This window comes from Pantherophis guttatus, chromosome 1, assembly GCF_059756535.1.
Source record: "Pantherophis guttatus breed Tessera chromosome 1, ASM5975653v1, whole genome shotgun sequence".
NCBI classification, from domain to species: domain Eukaryota; kingdom Metazoa; phylum Chordata; class Lepidosauria; order Squamata; family Colubridae; genus Pantherophis; species Pantherophis guttatus.
Genome location: NC_142063.1, coordinates 228,618,377 through 228,632,899, shown reverse-complemented (window position 1 = coordinate 228,632,899; position 14,523 = coordinate 228,618,377). Strand labels below are relative to the sequence as shown.

At 37.1% G+C, this 14,523-nt stretch overlaps 1 protein-coding gene across 1 annotated transcript in view; it reads left to right on the top strand.

Annotated features, from left to right (window-relative positions):
- Window positions 1–3,175: 3,175 nt before the first annotated feature.
- The window catches only part of LMBRD1 (LMBR1 domain containing 1), a 63,935-nt gene continuing 52,587 nt past the window's right edge, over window positions 3,176–14,523 (top strand). Inside the window, exons 1-3 of the mRNA XM_034431976.3 lie at window positions 3,176–3,503; window positions 5,674–5,850; window positions 12,887–12,947. Of these exons, the coding sequence (XP_034287867.1) occupies window positions 3,438–3,503; window positions 5,674–5,850; window positions 12,887–12,947 (304 nt within the window). The 5' untranslated portion in view covers window positions 3,176–3,437. The remainder of the gene's footprint in view (window positions 3,504–5,673; window positions 5,851–12,886; window positions 12,948–14,523) is intronic.

Below are 14,523 nucleotides of genomic sequence, written 5' to 3'. Positions count from 1 at the left end.
AACATCTGCTTCCCAATCTCAAGGCTGTAAAAAAAACAAATATTCATTGATTTGCAAAAACAGCAGGAAATGTATTAAATTGAAATCCTAGAAAATCTGCCCATCTCTCTGGCCTCTTTAATTTTTGTGAACTGCAGTAGGCAGAAATTTTGTTTGCACGTGTACAGGTTTGCATATGTGTACCTCGTTTAGTGACTGACTCGTTTAGCAATCTTTCATGGTTATGACACTGATGGAAATATAGCTTTGTGGCCAATCCTTACATTTTCGACCTTTATAGATCTGTAAAACAAGGAAAGCTAAAGTAAGATCATAAGCCCAGTGGAAATTTCATTTAGTGACTGCTTTGTTTAACAACTGAGTTGCCGGTCACAATTGTAGTTGATAAACAAGGTCACCTGTATATAGCTTTATCCTTGTCTGCAATAGAGAAACTAATTCAGAAAAGTTGTGTCAGCCAGCCTTCTTCCAGGTTTGCTTCTGCCACAATGTGGATTTAGTGTCTGGAAAGCTGAGATTTACAGCTGTTCTTCGTGAGGCCTGCCAACTGCCATCTTTTTCTCACTCATGAGTAGTAGTTAACATTCCATATTTGAAACTCTAAAAAACTATTTATTAATATAGGAATATGGATGAGGCAGAATTTTAAAAGATTATAAATAGCATTAGTAAGAAGTGGAAAAATTCATACCTTGTAATTTTCTCAAGATCCTGGCTTGCTTGGCATGGTGTAGTATGGTATGGCTTTGTTTGTCCCCTACTAACTGCTTCCTATTAACTTTTGCATGTCAATAATACTTTCGGTTCTATTTCTCCCTGTCTCTGTTCACCTTTCCTAGCAGTCTCCTACTGGTTTACGAGTTTCCCTCAGCTTTGGGCTTTCTTATATTTGATTTTCCTGGGTAGATGACATAATTTTGAATTCAGAAATCTTTGAATTCAGAGATTCTATTTTATCTGATCCACCCATCCAGCATTCTGCTTGCACTGTGCTAAAGACAACCTTATCCATTCCTCTAATTCTCACAATAATCACATAAAAGAGACATGCCTAGAAAAATCATTGAACTCACATAGCATAAGATATAGGAAACAAAAGTTTGTCACATACTGTGTGCTAACTAATAAACCATAGTTTGGAAACCAGAGTGGCTAGATACTCTAAATAATAATGGAGAGGATTTTTTATTTCAATTTACCATGCTGCGTAAAGGCAATTTTGATTGGTCGATGCATGCGATTTTCATATTTTCATATAAAATGAATGATGAATGTGTCACTTGCAATCAAGTGCATGTCAGGCTGTAAAGATGACAGATGATAGACAGATATAGAACTTAAGTATATGTGAGAACAATTGGTATTCAGCTGCAAAATTAATGTGATTGATAAAAATCATTTCTAAAATTAAAAATGTACTATAAGTAGTTAACTGCATTTCAGTTCTCTGTTCCAGACAAGTGAAACCCTTGGTTTCCAAACTCAACTGCAATTTTCTCATAGATGACAATGTTTCCTGTTTCTAAGGTCAAGGCAGAACTCCTCTTGTACCTCCTGCTTCTCCCAAAGATCTACGTGGCCCCCAGCCACATTTTTGTCTGTATTATGTTGATGAAGACTCTCAATCATCCAGGAAAAGGTGTTTTAATGCTTTAATCTGAACTAATTTTTTTATTGTTAATTTGAGATGTTTGCTGCCCATCCAAGCAGTTTCATCAGTCAGAATAAGCTAGTTAGGCAGTTGGAATGTACTAACTCTTGTTACACCAACTTCAGGTCCCAAAATACGTTGCAATGCGTTGATAGATTTTGTCTGAATTATTAGCTTTTAAGCTAATTAACAATGAATCAATTCTTTAAAGAAAACTCTGGGGGTAGTTTCCACCAGAGAGGGAACAGAAAGGAATACTGGCCATGAGAGAAATCCTTGAGCATCAACTTGAGAGGTTGACCGAACAATGAAGTACAAGAACAAGGGGAAAGACAAGAGAAGGAAAAAAAAAAGCAAAATAGTGGGAAGATGGGCAGCACTATACTGAGTGGCAGCCATCCTGCTTTTGAATGGTTGAATAGCTTCTGCAATTGGCCAAAATAGCTGACTACAGAAAAAAAAAATTGGCCCAGAAAAAAAGTTATTAATGCAGATAAGTGTTCTCGGCCATAGGTATGTAGGAACAAAATAGGACGGAACAAAATTATCAGGCTTGGGATCTAGGACACATAACACCATATGCTTCATTGTCCACCCAGTGTGTCCTGAGTACCCTGTCACAGAACACACCATCTCCAGCATGGGCACCTCAATCTCCTCAGTGTGACGGAGCTGAACCAAGAAGCAATTTACATAAAGTGGCACAGACAAGTGCCTCTGGAAACAGGATGACAAGGCTTTAACAGATTTGCCCACAGAGGATAGCAGTGTTAGAAGACAGTCCTTAGAAGCCAAGATGCTGGATTTAATAGCAGGTTGGTGCATCTTTTAATACTGCTGTGCTGTCAGGTGATTTAGTTTCTTTCTGATTCACTCTACCAGGAATGGCATGCTACCTACCCATCTTTCAACTCTGTACTTGTAATACTGTGCATATTTACGTGAAGGTGCATATACACACATACGATAACTGAGGCCAGAGTGATCAGTATTTCAGGAATTGCATTTGAAAGATATCCTGTGGGCATCCTTTCCCAGGAGGATCTGTACAGGTAGTCCTTGACTTACAACTGTTCATTTAGTGACCATTCAAAATTATAATGGGAACTGAACAAAATGATTTATGACTGTTTTTTTAATACTTATGACCCTTGTAGCATTCTCCAGTCACATGATCAAAATTCAGATGCTTAGCAACTGACTCATATTTATGGCGGTTGCAGTGTCTTGGAGTCATGTGATGCCCTTTTGCAACCTTCTGACAAGCAAAGTCAATGGGGGAGCCAGATTCACTTAACAACTGTTACTAACTTAACAGCTGCAGTGATTCACTTAACAACTGTGGTCAAAAAGATGGTAAAATGGGGCAAAGCTCACTTAAACAAAGGTTTCACTTAGCAACAGAACTTGGGCTCAATTGTGGTCGTAAATCGAGGAATACCTATACTCCGACCTTAAATCACGAGCCGTTTGCAACGCCACCTCCCCCTCCACGAGACTAAATCACGCACATTTTCCACATCCGAAAGCCTTAGCGCAGCTGACGTGTAGGAACCTCGCGGAGCTCGCTTTCCCTCATTGGCTGCTGCTTTATGACATCAGCCAATTGAAACATTCCAAATGCCGTCGGGGCGGTCCGGCGAAAGCGTGGCTTGGAGGTTCCTACAGCAACGGCCTCACCCCCCCCCCCCCACCCACCATCCCGCCCGCTCAATTAGCTCCTCCCCTCTCGGCGACGTCTCGGTCGTTGCTGCTCTTCGCGTTTGTGCTGTTGCCGGAAGTGAAGATGGTGGCCTTCACCGCCGAGGCGGATCTGGTGACGGGATGGTGTCTCTTCGGCCTTGCTTTACTGGTAGGAGGAATAAACCAGGACTTCGGCTTTCCGTTTATTTCCCTCCCGGTCTCGTTTCTCTCCTCGCCGCTGACGAAGCTTCTTCCCGCTCTCGGCGCCTCTGGGGAGAAATAATTTCCGGGGAGGCGGTTGAGTTCACGTTCGGCACCGGTCTCTGGGAGCGAGGCTGCTCTTTGCCCAGTCAGGTTTCCTCCTCGGGTAAACTTAGCTGAGACTGAAGCCGTAGCGGTCAAGGTTGTATTGGAAAGTGCGCGTGTTGCGGCAGGAGTTCAACCAGTGCAGCGGTCAGAAGCCTTTGTCGTGGGTGAGCGGGGCGAGCTGCGCAGACCCGAAGCCGACTCGTGTTTCTCCCTCCCCCCCCCACTTAGAAAAACGTAATATAAAGTACACAACTTGAGTCAGGCTTCTCTAGCCCTGAACACCTCATTAAATCAGTTAGGGTTATTTTGGTTATGCCCTCCAGAAGTGACCAAGCCTGGAGCAGTCTTGAAAAATCAAAAGCCTCTACTGCTTCTAAAGCAACGTGCATTGTATGAAATTGCAAATCAGTGACACTAGGCCAGTATTTGAGGTATGAAATCATATCATATCAAAAAAACTTATTTTTTCAGTTAGCCGGTCTGTCTTGATTTTAGGGTTAGTTTTAATTTTTTTTATTTTTTTTTTATTGCAAAAGTTTTACAATTACATTTTCACCCCATTTCCCCCCCCCTCCTCAACCCACCCAAATCTCCCAACCTCATCCTCCCTAACCCTCCCTAGCCCTCCCCTCCCCCCCCCCCGGACTTCCATACAATATACTCAGATCAAGAGAAAAAAAACCCCTTTATGTAAAACTTGAACCCCTCCCTCCCCCTTATAATTTTTAACCTTCATTAAAATTTTAATATTGATTTTAATTGACAAGTTTTAAATTATGGGCCAAATTTATAAATTATTTTAACTTTATTTTTAACTGTGATGTTTGTATAGATGTTTTTATCTTGGCTGTTCACCGCCCTGAGTCCGAAAGGAGAAGGGGGTATAGAAATTTGAATAATAAATAAATAAATAAAAATATGTTTCTGTAATATCCCAAGTTTGTGTAGGCTAAGCCAGTATTAATACATTTTGTTTTACCAAAATGATTAATCATCTGAACCTCAGGTCAGTAATAGATACAGTCAGGATATTTTTAAAGAAAACGCAGCTAGGAAGTGCTGCTTCTCTTTCTCCTGATTTAATACCTGTAATTCCATTACCTCCATCGTGGACGTTTTGGGACAGTTTTCCTGGTCAAACAGTAGAGGATCATACATGCCTGGGAAAAATCTGGACATAACCATGGTTTGTTAAATATAATTACCAGAAACTACGTAATTTCTTAATATGTTGCATGAAACGGTTTATTTAGTAAACTAATATGCTGCAGCAAACAGTTTAGTGAAAGTTTCCTCTGATGTACTAATTAATAACATTGAACTTTTTATTTTCTTTGTATTTGATTACATTCTCATCCATAGTTAATTGAAAAAAGTAACATTTACTTCATTTGGAATTTGTCTCCTGCTAGCTTCATTGGCACATCTGTGCACTTTTTGTAACAAAATTACAGAATTGACCATTGCTGCCTTCCTCTTTTAGTTTTTTAATCTTCCTAGTCTACAGCCCTGGGCTTTTGAGCATCTTCCCTTCAAATACTATTCTCAACCAATCTCATTGTATATATGTTGTGCACTGACAAGATTTGAAAAAAGAAAAAAAAAACTATTCAGGCCTTAACTTTTTAAGATCAGGTCAAGAATTCCTTTGTACTACAAGAGTAGATTCTCTATCATATTGTTGTTATATCAGACATATATCAACATTTTAGAAAAGGAAATATGATGGTACATGTAAAGCAATAATGTATTATGTTACACTAATGATAATTGACTAAACAGAAGTCAAGTGCGTGAAGAGATGAGGATGCAATCTGCTTCAGAGATGTGACTATTGATAGGTTGAAACTGCACTTCAGTAATATTTATGTAATTTTTCTAACATGTAAAGTTAAAATAAATAAGAGAATAAATTTCTCCAAATAAGCATATTTTGAAAGATAGCAAAGTTATTTCAGTATGTATATAAAGAATAAAATTAATGCTGAAATTATTATTTTGTTATAATTGTTTGTCTTTTTTTTTTTTAGGTCATTTTGGTGTTTTGCTGGGTTTATGTCCGCAAGTACCAGAGTAGGCGTGAAAGTGAAGTAATTTCCACCATAACATCTATTTTTGCTTTGGCAATTGCACTTATTACATCAGCTCTCCTTCCTGTGGATATTTTTCTAGTTTCTTATGTGAAGAACCAGAATGGAACTTTTAAGGTATTTATTCATCCCCCACTTTCAATAATTTTTATAACAAATCTTGTTCCTCTGGTTTTTTTGTTGTTTCTGTTTTGTTTGGGAAAGTAAAAAAGTATTTGAATTGTTTTAAAAACTAGAAAGCAAATGCAGAAAGACTGATTTAATTATGAATGATATTGACATGTTTATATTGTAATAATTAGATTGCTGCGTGTTTCTTTTTTAAAAAAAAACCTGAAACATTTGTTCTATTTTAAATCTGATTTTTGTTAAAGCTTTTGATCTGAATGTTTGCCTAGAGTTAAAAGGCAGGATAGAAGCTGGATGAGTGAAGTACATAAGTCTACTAAACAAACACTTAGAAAGCCTGGTTTCATTCTGGCAAAGTTGCACTTCATTTATTTGAGAGATATAAATTAATTTGATACACTTTATATTAAAAGAAGACTAATCAGAATAGACAGTTCCTGATACCAGGTGCATAATGTTGGCTATAACCTAGTTTTCTAGAAAAATATTTTCAAACATGCTGGTTCCATCTTTTTGTTTTATTCCTGCCATTAAGATTGTAATATTGATTTTTAAATTAAGTGATCAATACTGGTAGCAGAAAAGAGAGATATTTTTAGTGTTAACTCTAGTGGAAGGCATCTGATACCAGATTAAAACCTGGTTTTCTAGAACAATATTTTGAAAAATATTGGTTCTGCATATAATCGCAGGAATAAAACAAAACTTACATTATAATACAGTGATATAAAACCAAAAAGAATACATGAAAGAATACAACTAATTCTTATGGGTGAAAGTTTCCTGATTTCTTACAGGGACAACACACACATAATTATTTTTAAACATGTTTTGGAAAATATAATAATTACTGAACAAGTTTTTCTGATGAATTAACTTCATCCCCAAGGACTTAAAGATTCTTAAAATTTGGACCCATTGATTTCCCGAGATTTCCAATATATTATTTTATACATGATATATATAACCATTATTAACCTTCATACACACTTCAGTAGATTAATGGGAAATCTTAAACCTGAGTACTTGGGTGAATAGCTATAACTGAGGATTCTAAATTTTGAGTGGCCTAATGGCTAGCTAGGGAATTTTAAGAACAGTAAATCTTTGATTTAACAGACCTCAAATTACTGGGCTTCAGATGCCACAAACTATACATGTTATGCATGCTTCTGCATATCCATAACATCCTGTTCAGATGATTAAGGATGTGTAAAATAGGCATGCATATTCAGATACAGTATAATGGACATTCTAGTTTAACCATCACCATTTCCCTTTATTAGTTTGTTAAAGCTTTACTTATGTTTTCAAAATACAATACAGTACTGCCCTCCCAATGAGAGGAAAGGGGTGGGTTTCAAGGGGAAAAAAAGTTGGATTTTTTTTGTTCTTGTGAGTTTGGGCTGGGAATTAGATAAATAACTAGCTGAAAAACAATATACTAGACTCACTGGTTATGAAGATATTGACCTAGAAAACCCTAAGGAACAGGAGTAGTAAAATTAAATTGGCAGGAAAAAAGGTTTAGTCAAATGAGGTTTGAGCTGTTGTTGTTTACCCCTGTTGGTGCTGTGTGCTGGACTTTGTGCAGTTCTCTATCTGAATGACTCCTCTGCTTGCTCAGATAGTTTATTGATTACTGAATGCTGATTTTGAAATGGAGTTCTCAGCATCTTACAGATTCTTATAGATAAATATGAACAAATGTAATTTATTTTATTTTATTTTATTTGTATACCGCCCTACTCCCGAAGGACTCAGGGCGGTGAACAGCCATAGAATAAAACATATAAATACAAAATTTAAAATAGAGTAAAACGAATTAAATAATTTGGCTGAAAATTTAAAACCCCAGTAATTTAAAACCAAATTTAAAATTTCCATTTAAAAAGGGGAAAAACTTAATGAGTAATGTTTTTACTCATTTGTTTAATTGGATTCTTTGTATTGAGTTTTAGGACTTGTATGGAGAACTGATCAATTTTAGGTCACATGTACGTAACATTGAAAAATAAGTGTTCACAAACTTTTAAGCACTACTGTAAGGGGGAAATTGGATTCTTGCAATTAAAATCTTCTGAGGAAAGAGATTGGATGAACTGCTCCAGTTAGATTCTGGAGTAGGATGGACCATCTCCCCTTTCAAGAACAGGTGGTTGCCTGTAATTATTTTTCTCTTGGTACTCTTTCATTTGGGGAATAGGCACAGATACTGTCAGGGAATTGTGCAGCAGGTGTCCAAACGAAGTCAGAGACACTGACTTGTAGTTTTATATAAATAGCAATAGCATTTAGACTTATATACTGCTTCACAGTGCTTTACAGCCGTCTTTAAGCGGTTTACAGAGTCAGCGTATTGCCCCCAATGATCTGGGTCCTCATTTTATCAACCTCAGAAGGATGGAAGGCTGAGTCAACCTTGAGCCTGGTGAGATTCGAACTGCCAAATTGCAGGCAGCTGGCAGTCAGCAGAAGTAGCCTGTAGTACTGCATTCTAATCACTGTGCCACCACGGCTCTTAATATAAAATAAATAAAATAAATATATTTTACATACACCGAACAAGCTAGTCAGGCAAACAGTATCATCAGGTAAATCATAGAGCACACAGGACACAGAAGAAAAAGGTGGGGAAAAAAGGAAAACTTCCCCGCCACATCCACAGCAACCAATCACAGCACAGATTGCCTCATGCAGGAGCCAGAACTCTTCAACCAATCAGCTATAACTGTGTTCTGGCTCACTGTACAACTCCCACTTCTCCAACTACTAAATATAAATATCTTAATAGATACCCTGGAATTCAAGAAAAGGGAGTATGAAAGTAGATGGTTCAAATTCTGGCAGCTGTGTATGTATTGCAGTAAGAATTATGCAACATGCTTCTACTTGGGCATAAAGCATCCTTTGCTTTATTAGTCCTCAAACACCCCTAAATCTCCTTATGAGTGTTTATTTTATATCTGGAGGAGATTTGGGAGAAGTGTGGAAGAAGAATTTGATTGGCTAGCAGTCTTTAGTGAAATAGCCTTCACAATCGCTACCAAATGAAAATTTTAGATGGTCTTGAAAGGCAGTTTCATGCATAATACATTGCAGTAATGCAGTTAGGATGTTATGTGGTTGTTAATAATTGTGGCTAAATTATCCCTGTTCTGGAAAGGCTGTAGCCGGTAATCAGCAATGTCAGCAAAAGGTCTCTCTGCCACTGGAACTACTTGGACTTGAGTGACAAAGCAAAAGCTAAGGTCCCGAAATTATCAGAGGAAGTGCAGTCTCTTCCTAAATAGATTGAATGCTATTTTTCAAAACTGTATTTGACCCAGGTTCAGTCTATTTTACTATTTTCTTTATAGCTTTTCTCTTTCAGATCTTTAATTCTATTTTTTTCTCCAGTTTAATTACTTTTTTATATTCTTCTAAATCTACATCATTCCCATACTAGATTTTGTACGTCCTCTTTCTATATTGTGCAATTCACTATAATTGAAGTTGGGGTTTAGCCTCACAATATAGATTGGTATGACTGGCCCTAATAGATCAATGGTGGACATATGAGTTCCTTTTTAAAACAAATCTGTGTTCGCCCACCAGGGGTGGGTTTTACTTACCTTTACTACCGGTTCGCAATGGGAGTGCGCGCGCTTCTGCGCATGCACAGATTGTCAATTATGATGTCCGGGTGGGTGGGCAGAGCCTCCCGCCGCTTTTACTATCGGTTCTAAAGAACTGGACAGAACCAGGAGCAACCCACCACTGTCTCCCACCCTCTTCCAAACTAAACATAAATGTTTACCAGATATACTATGAAAAAGTGGGGTGGTGGGAAAGAAGGTTATTTGCTGTTCAGAGAGTGTTCAATTTAACTTTTGTGCTTTATAGCAGCAATTCTTGGTACAACCTTTTGTACAACCTTTTTGTATCCTAGACTCCTTTGACGGTCTGGTGAAATATAAGGGCATCTTTGCAGAAAAATATATTAAGCACATAAGATACATAGAGTTGAACTATATTACAAAAGAAAGCAGTTGTGCTTAAGCAGGCCATTAAAATATTTTTAAAATCACAAATGTTTGTTATATCAATTTTTCTTTATTCTTTAAATCAATAACAATTCACTTTTAGGGCATTATAACTTTAGATGCTTTGGGAAGATTTATTGAAAGTTTTTTAAAATATTTTTTTAAAAAAATATTAAATTACTTTAGGGAGAGAAATGTCATCTAGAGTTTCATACAAGCGAGATCTTGTAGTCTTTTCCTAAGTGTGCGTAGCTTGAGAAAAGAAGTATTGAGATGCTGCTGTCTGTATTCTGCAATGCAAATTCTTGCTTTTGCTCATCAAGTTGATATGATTTGCATTGGTTGTTAATAAGGGCAACCTGAGTACAATATATTGTTTTTGGTGACATTGTTATTAATAACAGTTAGGAAAGTAACTTTTAGCATTAAAAATCATAAAATGTACTCAACATCTTAGTATCTGAATGCTAACCATATCCAGTACTATTTACCTAACAGCCAAGTGCTACAGAGTTATAAGAATAAGAATAAGAATAATTTTATTTCTATACCGCCCTTCTCCCGAAGGACTCAGGGCGGTGTACAGCCTATTAAAAACACAAGACAATATCAGTTAAAATAGTTTAAAATTATTAAATGAATTCGGCTCAATTTAAAACCCCAGAAATTTAAAACCCAATTTAAAATTGTTATGTTGATAGACCAGCCTGGCGGAACAACAGGGTCTTGAGTGCACAACGAAACACCCGGAGGTCGGAGATCTTACGTATTTCCGGGGGCAGTTCGTTCCACAGGGCTGGGGCTCCCACAAAGAAGGCCCTCCCCCTGGGTGTCGCCAGCCGACATAACTTGGCCGATGGCACCCTAAGGAGACCCTCTCTGTGGGAGCGAACTGGCCGGTGGGAGGCTATTGGTGGCAGAAGTCGGTCTCGAAGGTACCCGGGTCCTGTGCCATGGAGCGCTTTAAAGGTGGTGACCAACACCTTGAATCGCACCCGGAAGACCACTGGGAGCCAGTGCAGCTCACGCAGGAGGGGTGTCACGTGGGCAAAACGAGTTGCGCCCATAACCACCCGCGCGACCGCATTCTGGACCAGCTGGAGCCTCCAAGTGCTCTTCAAGGGGAGCCCCATGTAGAGAGCATTACAATAGTCCAGCCGGGAGGTGACAAGGGCGTGAGTGACCGTGCGCATAGAATAGAAAAGATGTTTACCATGTCTTGCAGGTGATCATAGAAAACAATTTGGGATAGTTCAATACATTATTTAGTTATATTTGGGGTTTAGAATCAGAACTATGACAGCTGACAAGTGACTTAGAGATCTGTTGCCAATGCTTGGTGAAGGCAGTACAGAATTTCCTTCAGAATGATACTGTATTGCAGGAAATTCTTATCTAGATTTTTAACCCCCACACAAGTGAAAAGGCTGTCCGTTTTCCTGAATATTTCACAGAGCCTTGTGGATGTATTCAAGTCACTTGGGACCTCTATTTGCTGCAATAGAAAGTGTCATTCTCAGAATTTGTACTCTTAACATTGTAAGTGTAAATGAAAGTAACATTTGAACTTTTTTCCAAATGTGATCTGCTCTTGAGATTTAGGGCTATATGTCAGAACCTGCTGTCTGCAGGCTTTCTAAAATATAAGAAAATACAAGACATTCTGTGATTCCATAGTAATTAATCACAATAACATAAGGATGGGGCAGATTTTTTATATAGAAGCATAATTCTATAAATTCATATGTCAAGTTTCGGGGTCGTCTCGAATAAAATGCATTTCAAACAAAATCTTTGAAGAAAAAACTCCTATTTATTGAGCACGACATCCTAACCTGACTCCAAACGAAGCCAACACTGACTTCCAGCCCTAAAACCCTCCCTTTCCATTACCCACTCCCCTGCACTCATTGGCCATCTTCCAAGTCATTCTACCCCTAATCTACTCCAGCTCAAAGGAATTCCCCCACCCCCATCTCATCTCCTCGGAAACATTATCTCCAGGGAAAATAAGTAGGTGAAAAGTCCGCCGTCCCTTTCCAGACGCCTTCGCTTCTCCTTCTTATGTCAGCACTAGAGTAAATGCAGGTTGAAGTTCTGACATCATGGTTGTTACAGAAAGATCTTTTATTCAATCTAGATTATTTTTTATTTTAGGTATTTGTATTCTATAACTTTATGCATCTGTATCCTATTTATTTTTGTGTATCTGTTTTGATTGATGAAGCTGTCAGTGTTCTGACTGAGTGTCTTGAAGGTTTTCAGATCTGGATGAGAAGTTACAGGTTCAGGTTCTGTCAACGAGTAACTGGGGTATTTGTCTCACTAGAGCTGGGGGCTTTTCATCTTTAGTTTTGGATAGGGTTCAAGAGATTGGAGTTCTCCCAAGGCTTGGTACAAGGGTGAGGGTTGAGTCTCTGTCAGTTTTTTTGTTATGTTGTATAGTTTCCAGACGTGCATGGTTCCTTTTTGCTCTGTTTTAAAGGGTGTTATTTTTCTTACTTTTAATTGTAAACTGCCCAGAGTTGTTCGGAACTAGGGGGCATCTAAATTTAATAAAATAAAGAAAGCACCCTACAACATTAAAATATATCACCTACCTATTTTGTAAATTTTAATTAAGATATATTAATAGTGGCTACAAATAGTCAAATAGAATAAATATTACCCTGTTTTCCCCAAAATAATCCCCTGATAATAAGCCCAATTGGGCTTTTGAGCGCATGGCAATAAAGCCAAACACTTATTTCAGGGTTCAAAAAAATATAAGACGGGGTCTTATTTTCAGGAAAACGTGTTATAGATTTCTTTATATGAAGAATTCTTGAATATTACTTTTAAATGGGCTTCAATATTATTTGTAAAGGTAATTAATTATATATAATTAGACTATATGTTTGCACAGTTGCAGAGATTGATCTTTTTAAAAAATTAACTGGACATTAAAATAGCTGCTTACGTACTCTGACAGTATTTTCTTCTTCTGTGAACATTTGTAGGACTGGGCTGATGCCAATGTTACAAGACAAATTGAAGACACTGTATTATATGCATATTACAGTAAGTATTGCAAATATTCCTCTATAGTGAATTTTTTCATAAACTTAGAGTAAGGATGAAAAGCTTAGCAATTTCCAGAATCTAGTTAGATTTATTACATAATATTTCTGTGGTGCCATAGTCCAAAGTATTTCTTAACTGATCTCATGGTTATTTCTTTCATCTGATTTATACAATTTCAAAAGTTTTATGCTAGTTTTAACATTTAGGATGATGTCCCAAGATTCTGTGACAGTCACTGTATCACATTCCCTGTCCTTTTTTTCATATGTTCTTAGAGAAACATTGTTAATCTTTCAACTATTTTTTTAAAAAAAATCTGCATGCCTACGAAGTTATTTATATAGGAAGGCATGTCTGTTTGACAAAGTGTTCAGTTTTCCATGACAACAAATCATATGTACTTGTAAAAGCATATTTTACCTTTTATTTTTCATTAAATTTATATGCCGCCCACTTGGTGTCAAGCAACTGTGCCACTTATATCATCATAAAAGCAAAAGTACAAAATATTTTAAATATGATAACATTAAATATTAAAAAGAACAAAGATTTAAAAAGTTAGAAACCTGAATACAGCAGGGTGGAGAAGAGATTTTCTTCCTAATCCACTAACCACTTCCATCATGGAATGCCTCCTTCAAGGCCTCATGTCAACATGTTAGGACAACAAGAGCCATTCATTGCTTTATCTGACCCAACCCAGGAGTATTTATTTCCTGCCTTTATTATTTTTACAAATAACTCAAGCTGGCAAACATCCAACACACTTTCCTCCTCCTATTTTCCCCACAACAATCCTGTGAGGTGAGTTGGGCTGACAGTGATTGGCCCAAAGACATTCAGGTAGCAGAGTGATTACAGAAACCTAAGCAAGGTCTGACTTAACCAGTACTTAGGCAAGATACTATCAAGAAATTCCAAAATGCAAAGACTGCAGACTAGGAAGTTGAAAAACATTCCAGAAGAAGATACAGTGGTAATCCAATCCTGTATTGTTGCAAAAAAATCCTCCACAAAGCACGTCGATAGTTATCAAGAGTGGAACTCGACTTAATTGTCCTTATATCTTGTATTTGGATGCAATATATATTTGTCATAAATATGTCTGAGTGTGTTTGATTTATTAAATTAATTGATATATTGACTATTTTTCATTATATAAAAATGCAGCATCTATACATGGTAGCATCAATTGTATCAAGAATATCACTGACATTCAATATGATCAATTAGGATAGTTTGGTTAATAAAATAAACAAGCTGTAAGAAGTCTACATCGAGAGCTTTAGCCTCACTTTGAGAGAGTATTAATTATTGTAATAGTGATCTTAAAAAAAGGATCTTCAATATATTTGCCCATCTCCTATACTGATAATTATATGTTTACAAATTTTAATCACCATAGTGCAAAATCTGGCACTGTTATACTTGATAAATGGTTTCCTGTCTTAAGAAAATCAATAGGATTATTTTTTTTTATTTTTTTTGGCACATAAAATATGTCAGTAAAGAGAGGATAAAGGGTTGTCAGCTGCTTTGGTAATAGAGACAGTATAAAGGCATAGGTATGATA